The 20,107-nt window shown below is 43.0% G+C and overlaps 2 protein-coding genes across 5 annotated transcripts in view; one reads left to right on the top strand and one right to left on the bottom strand.

The window, feature by feature from the left end:
* LOC308156527 (phosphatidate phosphatase LPIN2) overlaps positions 1-4,856 on the bottom strand; it is a 54,865-nt gene extending 50,009 nt beyond the window's left edge. For 2 of the 3 annotated variants that reach the window (XM_080529885.1, XM_080529886.1), the window contains exon 1: positions 4,823-4,855. The gene's annotated coding sequence lies outside the window, so the exon portion shown is untranslated. Of the gene's footprint in view, positions 1-4,822 lie in introns of all 3 variants that reach the window. The other variant, XR_013937418.1, reaches the window with a different exon arrangement.
* Positions 4,857-5,627: 771 nt separating this feature from the next.
* On the top strand, positions 5,628-18,674 carry myl9b (myosin, light chain 9b, regulatory). 2 transcript variants are annotated; one of them, XM_080528154.1, is made up of 4 exons: positions 5,628-5,651; positions 17,073-17,276; positions 17,418-17,579; positions 17,939-18,674. In XM_080528154.1, exons 2-4 carry the CDS (start codon positions 17,093-17,095, stop codon positions 18,112-18,114), a joined length of 522 nt encoding a protein of 173 aa, XP_080384280.1. In that variant the 5' UTR covers positions 5,628-5,651; positions 17,073-17,092; the 3' UTR covers positions 18,115-18,674. The 2 variants fall into 2 exon arrangements, with proteins under 2 accessions (XP_080384280.1, XP_080384279.1); XM_080528153.1 differs by lacking the exon at positions 5,628-5,651 and adding an exon at positions 9,252-9,357.
* Positions 18,675-20,107: the final 1,433 nt, after the last annotated feature.

Raw genomic sequence — 20,107 nt, 5'->3', positions numbered from 1 at the left:
TTCCACTTACCCCAATCCGGATTGTTGTATTTCTACTATTTGGCTGTGACTTGTCTGCTACACTACCCCTTTTCTTTTTTGTTTTCTTTATTTTTTCCCTCCCTTCCTTTCTTGTTCTGTATTGTCATTGTTATGTGTTGATAAAAGCAATAAAAAATCTTGATCACAAAAAAGAAGGAGCTCAACCAAGCAGCGAATTATTTGAGCCACATTGATGGAACCGAACGCAAGCTAACATTATCGAGGCTTAGAACTTTATTGAGGCTTAGAAGATAATCTCGCTTAGTGGAACGGGGCCCTGGGGGTATTCCACGAAGCTCGATAAAGTTCTAAGCCTCGATAAAGTTCTAAGCCTCGAAATTGTTAGCTTGCGTTCGGTGCCATCAATGTGGCTCAAATAATTCGCTGCTTGGTTGAGCTCCTTCTGAGTCAGATATAATTAGCCTGCTCGCGACCAGGCTAAAACACAGGCTATGGTAAGACGCGCGTCAAAAAAGGCTCACGGGCGGAAACTAAACCCCGAACGACAGTTCCTCATGTGTCTTTTAGGAAATATTAGTTCCCACTTCACACGAGATAGATAGATTAGATAGTTTGACTGTGTGATAGATAGATAATTTGATAATTTGAAAGTGTGATCGATTGATAGATAGTTTGATTGTGTGATAGATAACTAGATATTTTGAAAGTGTGATAGATAGATAGATAGATCGATGGATACATAAATTAAAAAGTGTAAAAAATAAAATAAAATGAATAGGTATGTCTATCAACTTGCATTGCTGTTATCACAGCTGTCTGGTTGGCGTAGTGGTTAAGGCAGCCGGCTGGAGTCCCAAGGGTTGCGAGTTCGAGACTTGACTAAGTATTATTTTATTTTATTTTTTTACATTTAACCGAAGCCTTCATGCAAAGGCTTCAAACACCATTGTAATCGTGTCAGTTCTTGTAAATTAGCCTGCACCATAATTGTATAGCCTACATACTTTTTTAGATTAGATTTTAGATTAGATTCAGACAACGAAATGCAGTAAAAAGTGTGTCTGACGAGGGATTCGAACCACGTCTAAAAATGATTAATAAAACCAGTGGCAGCGGTCGATACCACTAGGCCAGGGGTCGGCAATTAGGTTTGGCCTCGGGCCAAATTTTTTTTGAGCCACTAGATGGCGGGCCCGAACTTGTTTTTTTTTTTTTTCCTAACACCAGGGGAGCCACCCCTCCTAAATTTCGTTGTTTGGTACCTGTACTGTAGCAATGACAATAAAGACCATTCATTCATTCCATTAATTCATTCATAAGTAATTGATTGTTAAAAAATGTGACACATTCTAATGCTTTGACTTTTCTTTCGAAAAATGTACACATCGCTAGTCAACTAACACAGCTTGTTTTGTGAGCCTGCTAACAATGTAAAGTAGTGTTGTAGTTAACTAGGTAACAATGTAAAGTAGTGTTGTAGTTAACTAGGTAACAATGTAAAGTAGTGTTCTAGTTAACTAGGTAACAATGTAAAGTAGTGTTGTAGTTAACTAGGTAACAATGTAAAGTAGTGTTGTAGTTAACTAGGTAACAATGTAAAGTAGTGTTCTAGTTAACTAGGTAACAATGTAAAGTAGTGTTCTAGTTAACTAGGTAACAATGTAAAGTAGTGTTCTAGTTAACTAGGTAACAATGTAAAGTAGTGTTGTAGTTAACTAGGTAACAATGTAAAGTAGTGTTGTAGTTAACTAGGTAACAATGTAAAGTAGTGTTGTAGTTAACTAGGTAACAATGTAAAGTAGTGTTGTAGTTAACTAGGTAACAATGTAAAGTAGTGTTGTAGTTAACTAGGTAGCAGTCCAATCCATTACGTTGCAGTATTTTGGCTTGACTAGCAAGTTTGTGTTGTGATTCTCAACAACGTTGAAACGTAGTTTCACCCTTTTCCATAGTTTTGAATAATAAATGTGTGGACTGACGATGTAGCGCAGCCTAGCTTATTCTAATAATTATTTAACATACTTTCATTCTGAATGATTCCCCCCTCCTCCCAGACAAGGTCACATTATTATTGGATTGGTTGTTTGCCTGCCGGGTGAAGTTAGCTAAACATTTAACCTGCTAACTAGCAAGAGAAACATCATGTCACTCTCCAAAGGTGTAAAGAGGAAAGTTGACGGTGAAAACAGGGCATTTAAAGAGGAATGGACAGCGAACTATAATGTTCATCCTACCTGGTTTCATCAACGCAAAGCCGTTGTGAGACTCACATCTTCCGTGCTCACAATGTTCCCTTTCTATACATGCGAGTCGTCCTTTTCCTCAATGAATGTGATAAAGACGCACGAGAGGAATCGATTGATGCAAAAAAAAACTTGAGAACTGCCTGCGGATTAAAGTGACGTCCATATAACCAGATATCAAGCAAATACTGACCGATGGGAGATGCCACTTTTCACATTAAGTGAGTACCAAGCCTGTCGTTATTGTATTTAATAACCTAATTGTATTTTGTATATTTTGAATGAATGGCTCATTGTAATTATTATCCCTAATAGCGTGTTTGCTCTGTCGTTTCAGGAGCATAGGCCTATGCACCACCACCCCTCGCATAAGCGGATTACTTTTCTTTCTTTTCTTTTTTTCACCGATTTTGTTGTCAATGTTTTTCAGAATATTAAACTGAATTTGCTTTGTTACTGTTCATATGTGTGTTGCAGTCACATATACGTAAACATTACGTTTGAATTATTTACTGAGCTGGTGTTATTTTTTTCAAACCACACACGGCTATTTCAGCACTACACGTTGTCCACCTACTTATGATTCACTATGAGGGGTTCAGCGTCAGTGCGCTTCGGTGCACCCCGCTGCCTGATTGTCTGTCCCTGTGTCATTCACTCTCAACATGGATAAAAGTACAATAAGCATTATTCAGGTGGAGGTAGATTCTCTATTCGGACATTATAGGCGCTATATGTGGGACTGTCGGTCGGATATTGTAAAAAAAAAAAAAAAAAAAAAAGTGGATTCTCCAAATATTCTGCTGGGCCAAATATTATTGGTGATGGGCCAGCAATGGCCTGCGGGCCGCCTATTGCCGACCCCTGCACTAGGCCATTGTGGCGATATGACGGATTGTAGCCTGCTGCTGATTAGGGCTGCAACGATTAGTCGACATAATCGACGACGTCGATCATAAAAAGTCGTCGGCGTGGAATTTGTGTGTCGACTAATCGTTTTTTGTTTTTTTTTAACGGGGGAAAAAAAACGGGAAAAAAACCCGGGGAAAAAAAAAAAAACGGGAGCAATGCAAGAATCAGCTGGGTAAGTTTTAGCTAACGTTGTTAGCCAACTGGCTAACGTTATATTGTTAGGGTCGTAATGTTTATGTTAGCTTTACTGTTACATGTTGGAAAACAACGTCTCATGGACAGGGCTGTACATGCTATGAGCGTTTGTGCTATTAATTTATTTGCCCTGTGGCACACGTGTGACAGACAGAGGCGCTTGTATGTAACGTTACGTAGCAGGGGTTTTCCATGTTGAAGCCAGGAGAACGCGAGATGAAATGAAGTGAGGGGTGGTCGCTATTAAAATACCAGGTAGTCATGGTGGATGATCATGAATGATGCTTGATAAGTGAATGCTATTTCAATTATGTTGAGTCCACCAGCGAGCTGTCTGTAAGATAAACAGCGCCAAGCGTAGCCTACTAACGTGAGCTGTCTGTAGTCTAGCCAGCAATGCTAGCTAGCCAATCAACTAGCTCTGTGAGCAGCTGTAGCTTGGCGTAACGTTAGGTTAGATAGCTAGTTAAGCCGGATTTATGCTTCTGCGTCGCCATTTACATGCAGCGAAAAGCCACACGACTAATTGAAAAAATAATCGACAGATTAGTCGACTACCAAAATAATCGTTAGTTGCAGCCCTACTGCTGATATCACCACAGTAGTAATATTCATTTATTAAAATATGAACATATAACAGTAACTGGGGCTAGTATGACCTACGCATTTAATCGGTCAGCAATGTCTTGCCAAACCATTTCCCTCGCCTTGTTAATTGCGGCAGTATTGCACTATTTTAGATCTTATTTTTCCGTCTTCATAAAGATCAATAATTCGGGAATGCTGCGCAAATGTAGTACGCCTGCAGAGTGGAGTATCTTCATTTCGACAGATCGACTCTTCTGGGCTCTTTATGTCTGCGTGCACGCGCCCATATCGAAGATTTGTAAGCCTGTCTTCTGTGAACACTCATCACACAAGGCTGATCCTCGTTCGAGGAATCACCTGAGGCTTGAATTCCAATCTCGAGTTGCCTGAGCGCCGCATTTATTTATATCGCCGCTATACTGATCCACCTTTAGTGGAATGGCCCCCTGGTCTAACACAATATCTGGTTCTGTGTTTACAAACTTGGTGGTCTGGTTCCTGTAACGACTTGGCTCATTTAGAAATGAAACCCGACTGGTCTCCAAATGCTTAGTCAGCTAGAACCCCCCCCCCCCCTCCTACCCAAACAAACAAACCCAAAACAGGACCACTGAACTTAAGATTCACACATGACAACAGAGACACCGATAGGACAAAACACATCTAGAACGTAGGCTATGAAGATGTTTACATCTAGAATGTAGGCTATGAAGATGTTTAAACATCTAGAATGTAGGCTATGAAGATGTTTAAATCAAGAAAGACTGGTCTAAACCGTGAACGTAGAGGAAAGATGTAGTCTAGATAAAAACAAACAAAGATAAGAGTAGCCTAGCTCTAAAGCGAAAGCCAGGTGGTTTCAGGTCTCAGGACAGCACTGCTGCTGGTGTGACAGCTCTTACCCACAGAGAGGGGTGCAGGTGTCCCTTCCCAACCGGGCCGTGTTCCCTTGACCCCCCTGCCGCCATCAGCTGCCCAAACTTCCTTCATCCCCCAGAATCCTCAGCTCTCCCCAGGGGGTTACTCCATCAAGCCCTCCGATTCGCCCACTTTCCAAGACGCCAGGGCTACATTTTTGTAGGCTAGAGAACACTGACGCCACCTTCACGGACCACCGGACATGAACAAAATAAAACACCCAGGCCTCAACTAGCAACGACAACAGCGTTTGTTCTATGATGCTGCTGGATGAGAGCCTTATCTTGATCTGGTCCCAGTTGGGTAGTGGTAGAGCAAAGGTGAGGGAGAGAGTCCCAGTATATTCACGTTCACCACCGCTCCCCTCTAACATTCAAACACACTCACATTAGATGCACGTACACAGTCGCCCTCTCTCACACACACGCACCAGATTCACACTTCCCCTCGCGCTACACGACAGCCAGGCCAGCAGATTCTGAAAGGCTCAACAGCTCTATTCACATACGCTGTGCTCACTCACACACACACACACACACACACACACACACACACACACACACACACACAGTAATCAGTCACCAGACACATTCTGGGCTTGACCACAACTCTCTGGACAAGCAAAAATGGTGGACATCTCTGGCAACCATGAGAATCATTATCAACACAACAAGGTCAACACTGTCGCTCAGCAGGAACACGTTACTCTGGAGCCTGGAGCCAATGACCTTAGGGAACTTAAAGGGATGTTCTCATCACGTTAAAGGGAGGTTCTCATCACGTTTAGGCTGTGGATGAACATCACATAAAGAGGTAAGTTGGAGGACTGACATGGATGAGGGACTGGGGGAGTGTACAGTCTGGCTGAATGGCCTCAGGCTACCTGACAGAATAACCTGGTTCTAGAAGAGAGACATGTCCGTACCAGGAGTGTGTGATCAGGTGTAAAGGCCACTGGAAAGGTCCTGGGTGACAGCGATTGTTTTCTGTCTTTGCTTGGTCAGGATTTTCTAGTTTCATTAGATTATTTTTTTTTGGGGGGGTGGGGGGCAGAACATTACTTTGTAATAGAATCTGCAAGGGCAGCAGTCTTTGTAGGCTGGAAAGAAACAAAGCCTCCAGTTAGTTAGACAATGCCAGCCAGTATGCTGAGACGGAGCGAGAGAGGACAGAGAGAGAGAGAGAGAGAGAGAGAGAGAGAGAGAGAGAGAGAGAGAGAGAGAGAGAGAGGTTGATAAGTTACAAGATAGGATCTGCTGGATAGTTTTCTTGTCAGCATAATTGGCAGCTGGCCAGGTCCCAGGTATATGTCATAAACACTGTCAGTGTCGTGGCAAACATGACGGTATGCAGATTGATACCGAATTTGATTTTAAATTAATTCCACAGTTATTTCTTAAAGTCTGTGGTGTTATCTGGCCGTGTCGGGGTTGGACTTGTGAAATTGGAACAGAAACGTCAAGGAGTAGAAACTGTGTAGTCCGACACACTATAACATATATTAGGCCATGTGAAATGTGTCTCAAGAGAACCTTCCCATCATCTAATTGGGAAATAGCCAGCCGAAAACTACTAGTAGTACTGCCAACTGTGCAATGGGCACTATGTCCTAATGCCTACAATGAATGAGGGGCAACGGCCTAAGATAGCAGTTCCTCCTCGGTTTCACTGTGATTGTCATGCCATTAAAGAGCCTGTTTTGTGGGAGTAGGAGTTAATATTCAAAGGCAGCCACACCTATAGAGGCGATCACATATGCCATGTACTCACTTCCGACGCCTTCCCAACGTGCACGGTGAAAAGGAAAGGGCATGGTGAAACCTATTGGTATGCTAATCTATAGGCCTAACATTTTTCGTGTAACAAATTATGCTTGTTTTATTGACATTAGACGGGCCAGATCTCACGCGTATTGACTGGAGACGCATTGGATGAGCAACAGATATTCACAAGAACAAGCATGCCTTGAGGGAAACGTCAACATTACAATTGTTTTGGATGAATAGGCTTCAACAACCTTGCCAGCTACATATTTCACTTTATTTCATTAAACCAACGAGTATTGAGCAATAATGAGCTCCCTGCGCTTACAGGAAACTGAGATGTCCCAAAAGCTGCTTGTTTAACCAGCAGACAAAATGCCAGAAAGTGTAACATCCCTTGCTGCTACTGTTGACGCAACTGATGTTGGTTTGCGGCAACAACCGATGGAAATGTTGTGATATGACAGGCTAGTTTTGATGGAAATGTTGTGATATGACAGGCTAGTTTAGATGGAAATGTTGTGATATGACAGGCTAGTTTTGAAGCAACTGCAACTGCCACGAAGAGTAACTTACCAGCTACTAAACCTTACTGACTGACCAGACTGTTTCTGTTTGTTCAAAACATCTTATTTCCAACAGCTGGCGTGGCTAATAAGTTGGTGGCTAGCTAGAAAGCCATCAGTTGTCAGGGATTAATTTCTTGACATTAATAATGTCCGATGTGATCAACTTGTGTCTGTCTCGTCTGCGACGTGGCTGTCACTCAAGAATTTCGGTACGCATCTCAAAAAATAGTTAACTGATTAACAATCTTCAATCATGGCTATCTCTATTTACATATAAAAATATCGTTTTTCAACTTCAACAACTAACGCTACAGTAAGACAGTTGTTTATTTCATCTTACCTTACAGACGGAGTTTCCAAATAATGATTCAAGACGCTTCCTACTTCACGCGCTTGCGCAAACCACCCACTGTACTGAAGAAGAAATAAGTCAGTCAGCCAATGAAAAGATTGAATAATACAGAGAGCCCGCCTCTTTGGTTTGTTTGTACACAGTGCGTGTGCACTGATGCATAAGACGATTATTACTTGTAAACTAATGCAATAAACATGCCGTAGTTTGAAATGTTTCTATTTAAAGAAAACCAACAATCAATTCAGAGGGATTTAAAAGCCTACGGCGCTGTTGCGGTGAATTTGAATACAATAACATATATTACACAGAATACCATTGATATGTCAATTTCACCTTACGTTAGAGGGATTGCGGAAAACCATGGAACTCAAATTGGATATAATTCAGAAATGTATTAATCGCGCTCTGCAAAAACGTTTCCTGGAAAAGTACATTGACCACCAGAGGGCGGCCTTCGCCTGTTGACAGAGCGTGCAGGTCTGAATGAGGTTTCCACGGCAGGACTGGACAGACAGACAGACAAACAGACAGACAGATATACAGCATATCGAATGTAATTCTCTGGTATAGTGTTCCATCCTTCTGTCCTTGCTATAGAAAACTAAAGTGAGTGTAATGTTACTTGAATATCTTTCTGTCATTTTTCACTACTAACAAGAAGTGAGAGATAAATACATTGGGTGCAAAATTACCATGCACTGTTATACCAAACTCTCAAGAATGATTTCCTGATTTCTCAATATCAATACAAGTTGAATGATCAGGACAAATGTCGTGGTTGTGGAACACAATAAAAGGTGCAACCTCAGTCACTGCAAAAATACTTTCTACAGAGAAAAATATTTCAAAAGACTTAGAAATGCATTCAATGGAAGTCTAGAATTGTCCAGCATATTTCTTATCTCTCTACTTCCACCTCTATCTTTGAATGTGAATTTACAGTATGCAGTTGTATATAACACATAAGAGTATTGTAGAGAATAAAACAAATACTTTACATTTTACATAAGTTTCTCTTTACATAACGTTGGCTAACTACTGGTTCAGTTACTGTGTTACAACACCAAGTGAATAAAATGAAAATGTCAAAAACTCCATGATAACTCATCAACTCCAGATAAAGACCAAATATATTTTCCTAGCAGGTCTCTGTACAAAATCAACAAGTCACAGATGTAGGATGAAATAATATTTCCTTGGAATCTCACAGTAGTTTTGTCTCCAAATATAACATATATAAGAAATATATATAAGCATATAAGAAAGTTTAACAAGCACAGAACTGATGCTGCAGCCGTGACGTGACAATAGGTCTGTGAGAGCCTAACAAGCCTAACAAACTGCCTTTTTAAGGCGTCCCTGTGAAGGTTTCACAAACAACTGGGAGCCTTGCTGTTAAACCCCCCCAGCCACAGCCCCTCTATCTCCTCCATCCACTCCTTCCATCCCCAGATGAAAACCACAGCAGAGTTCCTTCGCACACTGAGGCCTGTTCGTGCTTTCTCTAAATAAGGCTCCTTATCAGAGTTCCTGTCATTTCAGCCCCATTCCCAACCTCCCAGGCTGGGCTGTGGCGGTGTGGAGCCACAAGCCTGCACATTCTTTTCCCTTGTATGGGTAAACGGCTGAACTGGGCCGGCTCTGTTTGGGACAGGCGGGCGAGCCGATAGGCCGCTGGAGAAAGGGGAGGGGCCAGTTCCAGGGCTGATGCTTTAAACAAACTTCTCAGTGGGACTGCCTGCTTCCCTTTTCCAACTGCAGTGAGAGGACCAGACAAAACAAGGGGCTTAAAAAAAGGACTCCCAAAAAACAACCCATCACCTGAAGCCAAGGTGAGGTGGATTCACGTTTACCATGTTCTTATGTTGAATTGTCCAATTGGAAGCTTAGGTTAGGTTAGATATGGGGAACTCAGTCAGGATTGTGCGGGGGGGGGGTCAATAGTTAATTGGGGGGTTAGGATCGAGTTTCTGAGTACTCCCTCCTTGCATTCCTTGATATGGTCACCAGTCTGGGACCTGCTGGAACACCTCCTCATCAGCCACTCAGGTGCCTCTGTCTGGTCCCTCTCAACCTGTGTGTGTGAAGCGGCAGCTGTACGCCCATCATCACGGCGGATTAGACAGAGGAATTTCAACAGCCTGTGACCCATTTTGTGATCTCTCTCTCTCTCTCTACTCCCTCTCTCTCTCTCCCTCTACTCCCTCTCTCTCTCTCCCTCTCCCTCTCTCTCCCTCTCTCTCTCTCTCTCTCTCTCCCTCTCCCTCTCTCCCCCTCTCTACTCCCTCTCCCTCTCTACTCCCTCTCTCTCTCTCTCTCTCTCTTTCTCTCGAGATGATGAGAGGTTAGGTTCCATGTCTGTGTTGGGTTTGAGATGCCCTTCTGTTGGCCCCTCTTAGCATCAGTAGTGAGCAGCAGTGGTGAGGTGTGGGCAGAGGTCAGGGTTCAGAGTGAGTGATGTCCTGTGTCTGTTGACATTGATTGATTGATTGATTGAAAACTTTATTAGAAGATTTGCAGAAGTAGGTACATGAAAGTACATATTACATACAAGGTCAACTAACAGGATAAAAACCCAAGAAAGCCACTGGCTTATTTCAATTGGGGTCCTTGACATAATAGTTGGAGTGTGTGTGTGTGTGTGTGTGTCTGGATAGTAGGGCCTCCCAGAAGGAAGGAAGGGGCATTGGGGATATGCAATAGTTTGTTAATTGAGTTACAGGCCTGTATAACAAGGCCGAATGATAACATTGATTTAGTCATTCATTCTGCCAGGAATGCACAGGACTTGAGTGGTTTGTAATAGCAATGATGTCACTAGCATTTGCATTAGAAACCCACCACAGAATGTTTCTGTATTGTCGAGTCAAGCTGGGAAATGCTGGTTATCATGCTGGTCTTACATGGCAGACCATGACATTATGTTTGTTGGAATGAGAGGAGAAATGTTTGTAGTTTAGTAGCACTACAAACAGATAGGATCTAGATATCTAGATCTAGATAGGATCCCCCCCCCCCCCCCCTTCTAGAGTTAAACAAGAATGTGAGAGACAACAGTTCCTGAATTCCAGCACCCCAGCTATGACTGTTTACACTAAACCATTACACATAATGGAGGAAATAACTTCTAATTCACATGTTTTAACAGTAACTTCTAATAGAGTGACGCAGTCATGAAAACTTAGTAAAAGAGGAGGAGTGTGAGAAACATTTGCCCGTCTGGGCGGGGCTAGAAATCCTAATCAGCTTCGAATTCCTTTATGCTCTGAAATGGAGCTGGACAGTGTTTTGTTTTCAGCTTCCTCAATCACTGCGTCACACAGCCGACTGGGACAACGAGCAGGCAGCTGGCCAGCGTAAACTCAGATCTGCTCCTGGACCTGCTGCAGGGACAGACAGGAATAGACTAAAGTAAACCCAAATTAAAAGAAACGAGCCACTGGTGTGTCAAACTGTCCCCCCCCCACCATGGTACCCTTTATGTCTGTCCCCCCCACCATGGTACCTTTATGTCTGTCCCCCCCCACCAAGGTACCTTTATGTCTGTCCCCCCCCACCATGGTACCCTTTATGTGGGCTTCCTGCCATGCTGCACCCCTGTGGCATGTGGGGGTGCATGTGAGCTGGTGACTGGAGGGTTGCTGGCATCATATCTAAGGTGCCTATCACTGCCGTTGTGCCTTTGAGCAAGGCACTTAACCCCTAATTGCTCCAGGGCTGCTCCACAGCAGACTCTGTGCCTAGAGCAAAGCATACATTTTCGTTGTACTGACAAAAAAAAGGTTGAATCGAATCGAATGTGGCCTGAGATGTCAGGTGGATGTCTCACTCTAGCACCTGTCTGTCTACAGGGTCATATTCTTATTGTAAAAGTGCTGATAACTCTAAAAGTGCTTTGCATTGGAGATCTGGCCACGCCTCGGTTAAGATACGGTCACCGTTATAATTCCTGTTATCTAGAATGAATTTGAGAGCCTTTGTTTGCTAGTGAAGACTGAGCCCATTGGTAGAAAGACTGGCTCTTTGTACCATAGAGAGAGATAAAGGACAGTGAATACGATTAGCATAGCCTTGCCCTGAACTGAAGGAATCAAGTTAACGTCGGAAAGAAACTTTATGGTGGAGGAATATACGGTCAGGCCTGAACTGGAAGTAATCACTTAGAGAAAGTCTCCTACTTACACATCACCTAGAGGGCTCTAGAAAAAGCAATTCAGAAAAATACCAACTGAAAATGTACAACAAGCACAACTTGGCCTTTAAATACCGTAGTTCAGGGAACTCAATTGTGCTCAGGGAATACGCAGCTTGGAGAGATCTTTAGCACTAGAGAAGAAGACTATGCTGATTTAGTGCTCACACCGCCCCCCGCCCCCCCCTCTTTCCCAACATTTATTCCCATCTACGCCGTCCCTCGCTCCATTATGCTTGAAGCAGCGTTGTGTGTTTGTTACCTACGCACATTTCTACATGAAAGCATATTTGAACTGAATGTCAATGGACAGAGATCTCTCACTAACATGTTGGACTTCATGAGTGAGGCAGACGCATTGTTGACACTTTGAGTCGATCGCTGACTAACATGCGTCTGTGTTTGAGTCGCTGACTAACATGCATCTGTGTTCGAGTCTGACTAACATGCTTCTGTGTTTGAGTCACTGACTAACATGCATCTGTGTTTGAGTCTGACTAACATGCATCTGTGTTTGAGTCGCTGACTAACATGCATCTGTGTTTGAGTCACTGACTAACATGCATCTGTGTTTGAGTCTGACTAACATGCATCTGTGTTTGAGTCTGACTGACATGCATCTGTGTTTGAGTCTGACTAACATGCATCTGTGTTTGAGTCTCTGACTAACATGCGTCTGTGTTTGAGTCTGACTAACATGCATCTGTGTTTGAGTCGCTGACTAACATGCATCTGTGTTTGAGTCACTGACTAACATGCATCTGTGTTTGAGTCTGACTAACATGCATCTGTGTTTGAGTCTGACTGACATGCATCTGTGTTTGAGTCTGACTAACATGCATCTGTGTTTGAGTCTCTGACTAACATGCGTCTGTGTTTGAGTCTGACTAACATGCATCTGTGTTTGAGTCTCTGACTAACATGCATCTGTGTTTGAGTCTGACTAACATGCATCTGTGTTTGAGTCTCTGACTAACATGCGTCTGTGTTTGAGTCTGACTAACATGCATCTGTGTTTGAGTCTCTGACTAACATGCATCTGTGTTTGAGTCTCTGACTAACATGCGTCTGTGTTTGAGTCGCTGACGAACATGCATCTGTGTTTGAGTCGCTGACTAACATGCATCTGTGTTTGAGTCACTGACTAACATGCATCTGTGTTTGAGTCACTGACTAACATGCATCTGTGTTTGAGTCACTGACTAACATGCGTCTGTGTTTGAGTCGCTGACTAACATGCATCTGTGTTTGAGTCACTGACTAACATGCATCTGTGTTTGAGTCTGACTAACATGCATCTGTGTTTGAGTCTGACTGACATGCATCTGTGTTTGAGTCTGACTAACATGCATCTGTGTTTGAGTCTCTGACTAACATGCGTCTGTGTTTGAGTCTGACTAACATGCATCTGTGTTTGAGTCTCTGACTAACATGCATCTGTGTTTGAGTATGACTAACATGCATCTGTGTTTGAGTCTCTGACTAACATGCGTCTGTGTTTGAGTCTGACTAACATGCATCTGTGTTTGAGTCTCTGACTAACATGCATCTGTGTTTGAGTCTCTGACTAACATGCGTCTGTGTTTGAGTCGCTGACTAACATGCATCTGTGTTTGAGTCGCTGACTAACATGCATCTGTGTTTGAGTCACTGACTGACATGCATCTGTGTTTGAGTCACTGACTAACATGCATCTGTGTTTGAGTCTCTGACTAACATGCATCTGTTTGAGTCGCTGACTAACATGCATCTGTGTTTGAGTCTGACTAACATGCATCTGTGTTTGACTCTGACTAACATGCATCTATGTTTGACTCTGACTAACATGCATCTGTGTTTGAGTCGCTGACTAACATGCATCTGTGTTTGAGTCTCTGACTAACATGCATCTGTGTTTGAGTCGCTGACTAACATGCGTCTGTGTTTGAGTCTGACTAACATGCATCTGTGTTTGAGTCGCTGACTAACATGCATCTGTGTTTGAGTCACTGACTAACATGCATCTGTGTTTGAGTCACTGACTAACATGCGTCTGTGTTTGAGTCGCTGACTAACATGCATCTGTGTTTGAGTCGCTGACTAACATGCATCTGTGTTTGAGTCACTGACTAACATGCATCTGTGTTTGAGTCACTGACTAACATGCATCTGTGTTTGAGTCTCTGACTAACATGCATCTGTGTTTGAGTCGCTGACTAACATGCATCTGTGTTTGAGTCTGACTAACATGCATCTGTGTTTGACTCTGACTAACATGCATCTGTGTTTGACTCTGACTAACATGCATCTGTGTTTGAGTCTGACTGACATGCATCTGTGTTTGAGTCTGACTAACATGCATCTGTGTTTGAGTCTCTGACTAACATGCGTCTGTGTTTGAGTCTGACTAACATGCATCTGTGTTTGAGTCTCTGACTAACATGCATCTGTGTTTGAGTATGACTAACATGCATCTGTGTTTGAGTCTCTGACTAACATGCGTCTGTGTTTGAGTCTGACTAACATGCATCTGTGTTTGAGTCTCTGACTAACATGCATCTGTGTTTGAGTCTCTGACTAACATGCGTCTGTGTTTGAGTCGCTGACTAACATGCATCTGTGTTTGAGTCGCTGACTAACATGCATCTGTGTTTGAGTCACTGACTGACATGCATCTGTGTTTGAGTCACTGACTAACATGCATCTGTGTTTGAGTCTCTGACTAACATGCATCTGTTTGAGTCGCTGACTAACATGCATCTGTGTTTGAGTCTGACTAACATGCATCTGTGTTTGACTCTGACTAACATGCATCTATGTTTGACTCTGACTAACATGCATCTGTGTTTGAGTCGCTGACTAACATGCATCTGTGTTTGAGTCTCTGACTAACATGCATCTGTGTTTGAGTCGCTGACTAACATGCGTCTGTGTTTGAGTCTGACTAACATGCATCTGTGTTTGAGTCGCTGACTAACATGCATCTGTGTTTGAGTCACTGACTAACATGCATCTGTGTTTGAGTCACTGACTAACATGCGTCTGTGTTTGAGTCGCTGACTAACATGCATCTGTGTTTGAGTCGCTGACTAACATGCATCTGTGTTTGAGTCACTGACTAACATGCATCTGTGTTTGAGTCACTGACTAACATGCATCTGTGTTTGAGTCTCTGACTAACATGCATCTGTGTTTGAGTCGCTGACTAACATGCATCTGTGTTTGAGTCTGACTAACATGCATCTGTGTTTGACTCTGACTAACATGCATCTGTGTTTGACTCTGACTAACATGCATCTGTGTTTGAGTCGCTGACTAACATGCATCTGTGTTTGAGTCTCTGACTAACATGCATCTGTGTTTGAGTCGCTGACTAACATGCGTCTGTGTTTGAGTCTGACTAACATGCATCTGTGTTTGAGTCGCTGACTAACATGCATCTGTGTTTGAGTCTGACTGACATGCATCTGTGTTTGAGTCTGACTAACATGCATCTGTGTTTGAGTCTGACTAACATGCATCTGTGTTTGAGTCTCTGACTAACATGCGTCTGTGTTTGAGTCTGACTAACATGCATCTGTGTTTGAGTCTCTGACTAACATGCATCTGTGTTTGAGTCTGACTAACATGCATCTGTGTTTGAGTCTCTGACTAACATGCGTCTGTGTTTGAGTCTGACTAACATGCATCTGTGTTTGAGTCTCTGACTAACATGCATCTGTGTTTGAGTCTCTGACTAACATGCGTCTGTGTTTGAGTCGCTGACTAACATGCATCTGTGTTTGAGTCGCTGACTAACATGCATCTGTGTTTGAGTCACTGACTGACATGCATCTGTGTTTGAGTCACTGACTAACATGCATCTGTGTTTGAGTCTCTGACTAACATGCATCTGTGTTTGAGTCACTGACTAACATGCATCTGTGTTTGAGTCTCTGACTAACATGCATCTGTGTTTGAGTCGCTGACTAACATGCATCTGTGTTTGAGTCTGACTAACATGCATCTGTGTTTGACTCTGACTAACATGCATCTATGTTTGACTCTGACTAACATGCATCTGTGTTTGAGTCTCTGACTAACATGCATCTGTGTTTGAGTCTCTGACTAACATGCATCTGTGTTTGAGTCGCTGACTAACATGTGTCTGTGTTTGAGTCTGACTAACATGCATCTGTGTTTGAGTCGCTGACTAACATGCATCTGTGTTTGAGTCACTGACTAACATGCATCTGTGTTTGAGTCACTGACTAACATGCGTCTGTGTTTGAGTCGCTGACTAACATGCATCTGTGTTTGAGTCGCTGACTAACATGCATCTGTGTTTGAGTCGCTGACTAACATGCATCTGTGTTTGAGTCGCTGACTAACATGCATCTGTGTTTGAGTCACTGACTAACATGCATCTGTGTTTGAGTCTCTGACTAACATGCATCTGTGTTTGAGTCGCTGACTAACATGCATCTGTGTTTGAGTCTGACTAACATGCATCTGTGTTTGACTCTGACTAACATGCATCTGTGTTTGAGTCGCTGACTAACATGCATCTGTGTTTGAGTCTCTGACTAACATGCATCTGTGTTTGAGTCGCTGACTAACATGCATCTGTGTTTGAGTCGCTGACTAACATGCATCTGTGTTTGAGTCGCTGACTAACATGCATCTGTGTTTGAGTCGCTGACTAACATGCATCTCTGTTTGCCTCAGTGGCTCTCGATGCTGATGATGACATCATACCTCGTCCGTTTTCTGTCCGACCTTCAAACGAGAGTCGACTCTAATGACCTGTTCCTTCCTGCTCCTCTGTGCCGCCGCCACTTCCTCCATGACACACGCTCAGAGCCGAGTATATGACAGACAGCAAGGCATAGTTGTCACGGTAACGGCGGGACTGTGTCATGTCCCCCATCACTCTTAGCGGTGGAAGGTGACACATACAGTATGTCACGTCTCTCCACCTGCGCTGTGGCTTCAGTGCGTAGAAGGAGAAAGAGAGGGAATTATTTCTATTCTGACCAGGACCAAGTCTGAATGCCTCGAGTTGTAAACAGATGACTGGAAAACTAGATGTTGGCAGTTTGACTTTTGGAGTGTGATTAATGGCCCTACTAGAAATTCTTTGGCATGAGGCCAAAGTCTTCTGAACCTAAGTTGGCACAATATCGTTGAGAAAATGTCTAGAACCATGCTATTACAGAGGCTAATTGTCTATGGAAATGCTGGCCAAGTTGTCAATGTGCTGTTTTCTGTTTTCACTTAATCCTTTTGGCACATCCTGCTTTGATAAATAGTAGGATTCACAGCCAGCCTCTTCAGGCTTCCATCAAACCTTCATACTCATGTCCTGCTCTCTGCTCTCTCACTGTTCACCCCAAGGTCGCCACCCAGACGCCACCATGTCGAGCAAACGCACCAAGGGGAAGACCACCAAGAAGCGCCCGCAGAGGGCGACCTCCAACGTGTTCGCCATGTTCGACCAGTCCCAGATCCAGGAGTTCAAGGAGGCGTTCAACATGATCGACCAGAACCGCGACGGCTTCATCGACAAAGAAGATCTGCACGACATGCTGGCGTCACTGGGTGAGGCAGCCTGACCAGGAGACTGGACACAACGAATCCCCCAAAAACAGAACCTAGAGTTTCTACTTACTCAATGTTTAATTCACCACCACACCCAGTAGGTTATTGACCGTCATGTGGGTGCTTCTCCCCCCCCCCCAGGTAAGAACCCATCAGATGAGTACCTGGAGGGGATGATGGCAGAGGCGCCAGGGCCCATCAACTTCACCATGTTCCTCACCATGTTTGGAGAACGCCTCAATGGCACCGACCCTGAGGACGTCATCCGCAATGCCTTCGCCTGCTTTGACGAGGAGGGTTCTGGTGAGACGCACGCACGCACACACTACACACACACAAATACAGACGCACACACACTTAAATATAAACACACGCACGCACACACACACACTCACACACATACACACGCACGCACTTAAATATAAACACACACGCACGCACGCACTTCAATATAAACACACACACACACACACACACACACACACACACACACACACACACACATATAAACATACAAAGCAATGTTGGAGCAATTGCTCCAGTAGTTTGAGCTTGGTAGTTTGGGTAACTGGACTGTTTCTGCGTTCAGTTTTAGCAAGACAGTGACACATTAAGTTGTGTTACCTAAGAGAAAGGCATGACAGCCCTGTCACCTTCTGCAGGTGTGATCCATGAGGACCACCTCCGGGAGCTGCTGACCACCATGGGCGACCGCTTCACAGACGAGGAGGTGGACGAGCTGTTCCGCGAGGCGCCAATCGACAAGAAGGGCAACTTCAACTACTCCGAGTTCACCCGCATCCTCAAACATGGCGCCAAGGACAAGGACGACATGTAGAGACAACTGCCTCACCAGACACCCAAAACACTACATACCGGCCACGTTTACCTCTCCTTGCCTCTCTTACCAGCAATGTAAACAAATTCTCCCTCCGAAAACAAAACTGCATTCTCTATCAGCTTTTGTTAGGAAGAAATTGCTTTAAAGGGACTTAATTTCATAATGTAATTGTAAGGTAGCAGGATGTCTGTATGTATGTTCCCCTTATTGTTGATCATTCCTCCTTTTTGGTTTTGATGTTTTATGAGAAGTCGCATTCCCTTTTCAATCGCTGAAGTGTTTTTGTTGTTGAAGGAACGGACATCGGACTGGATCGGGCAACGTTGTCGGCCTTGACATAATGTGTTGTGCAAAGTGAAGATTGTACACTAACTCTAACCCTTTCAATCTATAGGCTATAGTGGAGAAACAAACCACCGACAGGAAGGACATAGTTGAGTTATAATTATTGCTCAGGCTCCTCCCCCCCACAGAGAAGTCAGGGTTCCACCATGTCCTTCATTCCAGATGTAACTCATTTCAATGTCAAACTTTTATATTCTGTATTGGAGAAAATAATAAAAGTTTTCCAATACATAGTCCATTTGATTTATACCTAAATGTTGGTGCTTTGGAATAGTCCAGTATGAAGTATATATAAACCCCTCAAAAAAAGTTCGGAAACGCTTTTCTTGTTGATTATTCCACAAATGCATGATCCTTACAAGTTGTACCTCGTTGTAAAGGTGACTAATCAGGCTTTCCAATGATATAAAATACAATACCAATTGGTATTATTAAAGGGGAGGTATAATCAACAAAAAAAGTGTTTCCGAACTTTTTTTGAGGGGTTTATATAACCTGTTTCAAGAGACCAGACAGGTAGAGTAGGGCATATAGGCTAATGTTCCCACAGCTACCAGCCACCACAGCTGAGGTCATTACCTCTCTACCACCAGACACCCATGTCCTCCCATGGGAAGGTGTCACAGCTAACGACTCATTTAGCAAATGTCAGATGCAGCGACTTTCCAAACTCTGTAAGGAATACTTTACTGCAAAATAATAAAACATTCTCATCAGCTCACCATAAGTATGGTCCCAAAACATAAGTAAGTGGTATAGATATCCTTATGACAAGCTTACATCAAAGTTGGATCAAACCTTTAGAAACAGACATGGCATAGGACAAGATGTATGAAAAACGTTACTTTTATTCTCTGAAATGCTTGTACAAAACACACATTTAAAGTTTAAGGCATATATTGCACAGACTATTCAAAAGTTTTCTATGTAAAAGGGGTATGTTCCCTCGATCCCAGGTTTAAGGCACGATAGCCAGTTATACTGTCCATACGATCAGCCATGATTCATACAGTGAAAGGTAAAACAGCTTTAGAAATGCATTTGGTCGTACTGAGAAGCTACACGTTTTCATTTCCGGTACAGTTCATGCCAGAATAAAACAACATCAACATAAAGACCTGACATGTGACATATTTACATGCATTTCACATTGGCATCTAGGACCCAAGTTTCATTCTGCATCTAAAAAACCTGATACATGTATATGTGTATATATATATATATATATATATATATATATATCTTTATCTATATATGTATATATATATATATATATATATATATAATGTCCAATATCCAGCCGTTTCCAGTATGGCAACAAGTAACAATGTATAGTCACAGTGGTATGTAGTATATGTGTATGTATGTACTATGATAGCCAGCTGTGTACCAACTTTATAGTACTATATCTATCAAACATAGTAACCATTTTTACTTAGTATTCAGCATAATCCAAGTTTGACCCTGAAAACTTCCTTCCCTCAAACAAGTGAAAACGAGGTCAAACAAAATGTGGAGTACCTGTTTAGATTAGACAACCCTGCTGACATGCACAGAGGACAACTCAGGAAATGGTGCTGACATAAACAGCCCTATGAAAACGACAAGAGATGGAGTGGAAGAGGGGCGGAAAATCAAACATCAA

Source organism: Nansenia antarctica (genome assembly GCF_963989245.1).
Source record: "Nansenia antarctica genome assembly, chromosome: 4".
NCBI classification, from domain to species: Eukaryota; Metazoa; Chordata; class Actinopteri; order Argentiniformes; family Microstomatidae; genus Nansenia; species Nansenia antarctica.
The sequence above is the reverse complement of the archived record's forward strand: the minus strand, read 5'-3'. Positions and strand labels throughout refer to the sequence as shown.

Excerpts from the sequence above, each read along its gene's own strand:
- myl9b (XM_080528154.1), top strand. The coding sequence starts at position 17,093 with ATGTCGAGCAAACGCACCAAGGGGAAGACCACCAAGAAGCGCCCGCAG. Across the intron at positions 17,277-17,417 it reads CGACATGCTGGCGTCACTGG|GTAAGAACCCATCAGATGAG; the intron begins GTGAGGCAGCCT and ends CCCCCCCCCCAG. Across the intron at positions 17,580-17,938 it reads CTTTGACGAGGAGGGTTCTG|GTGTGATCCATGAGGACCAC; the intron begins GTGAGACGCACG and ends CACCTTCTGCAG.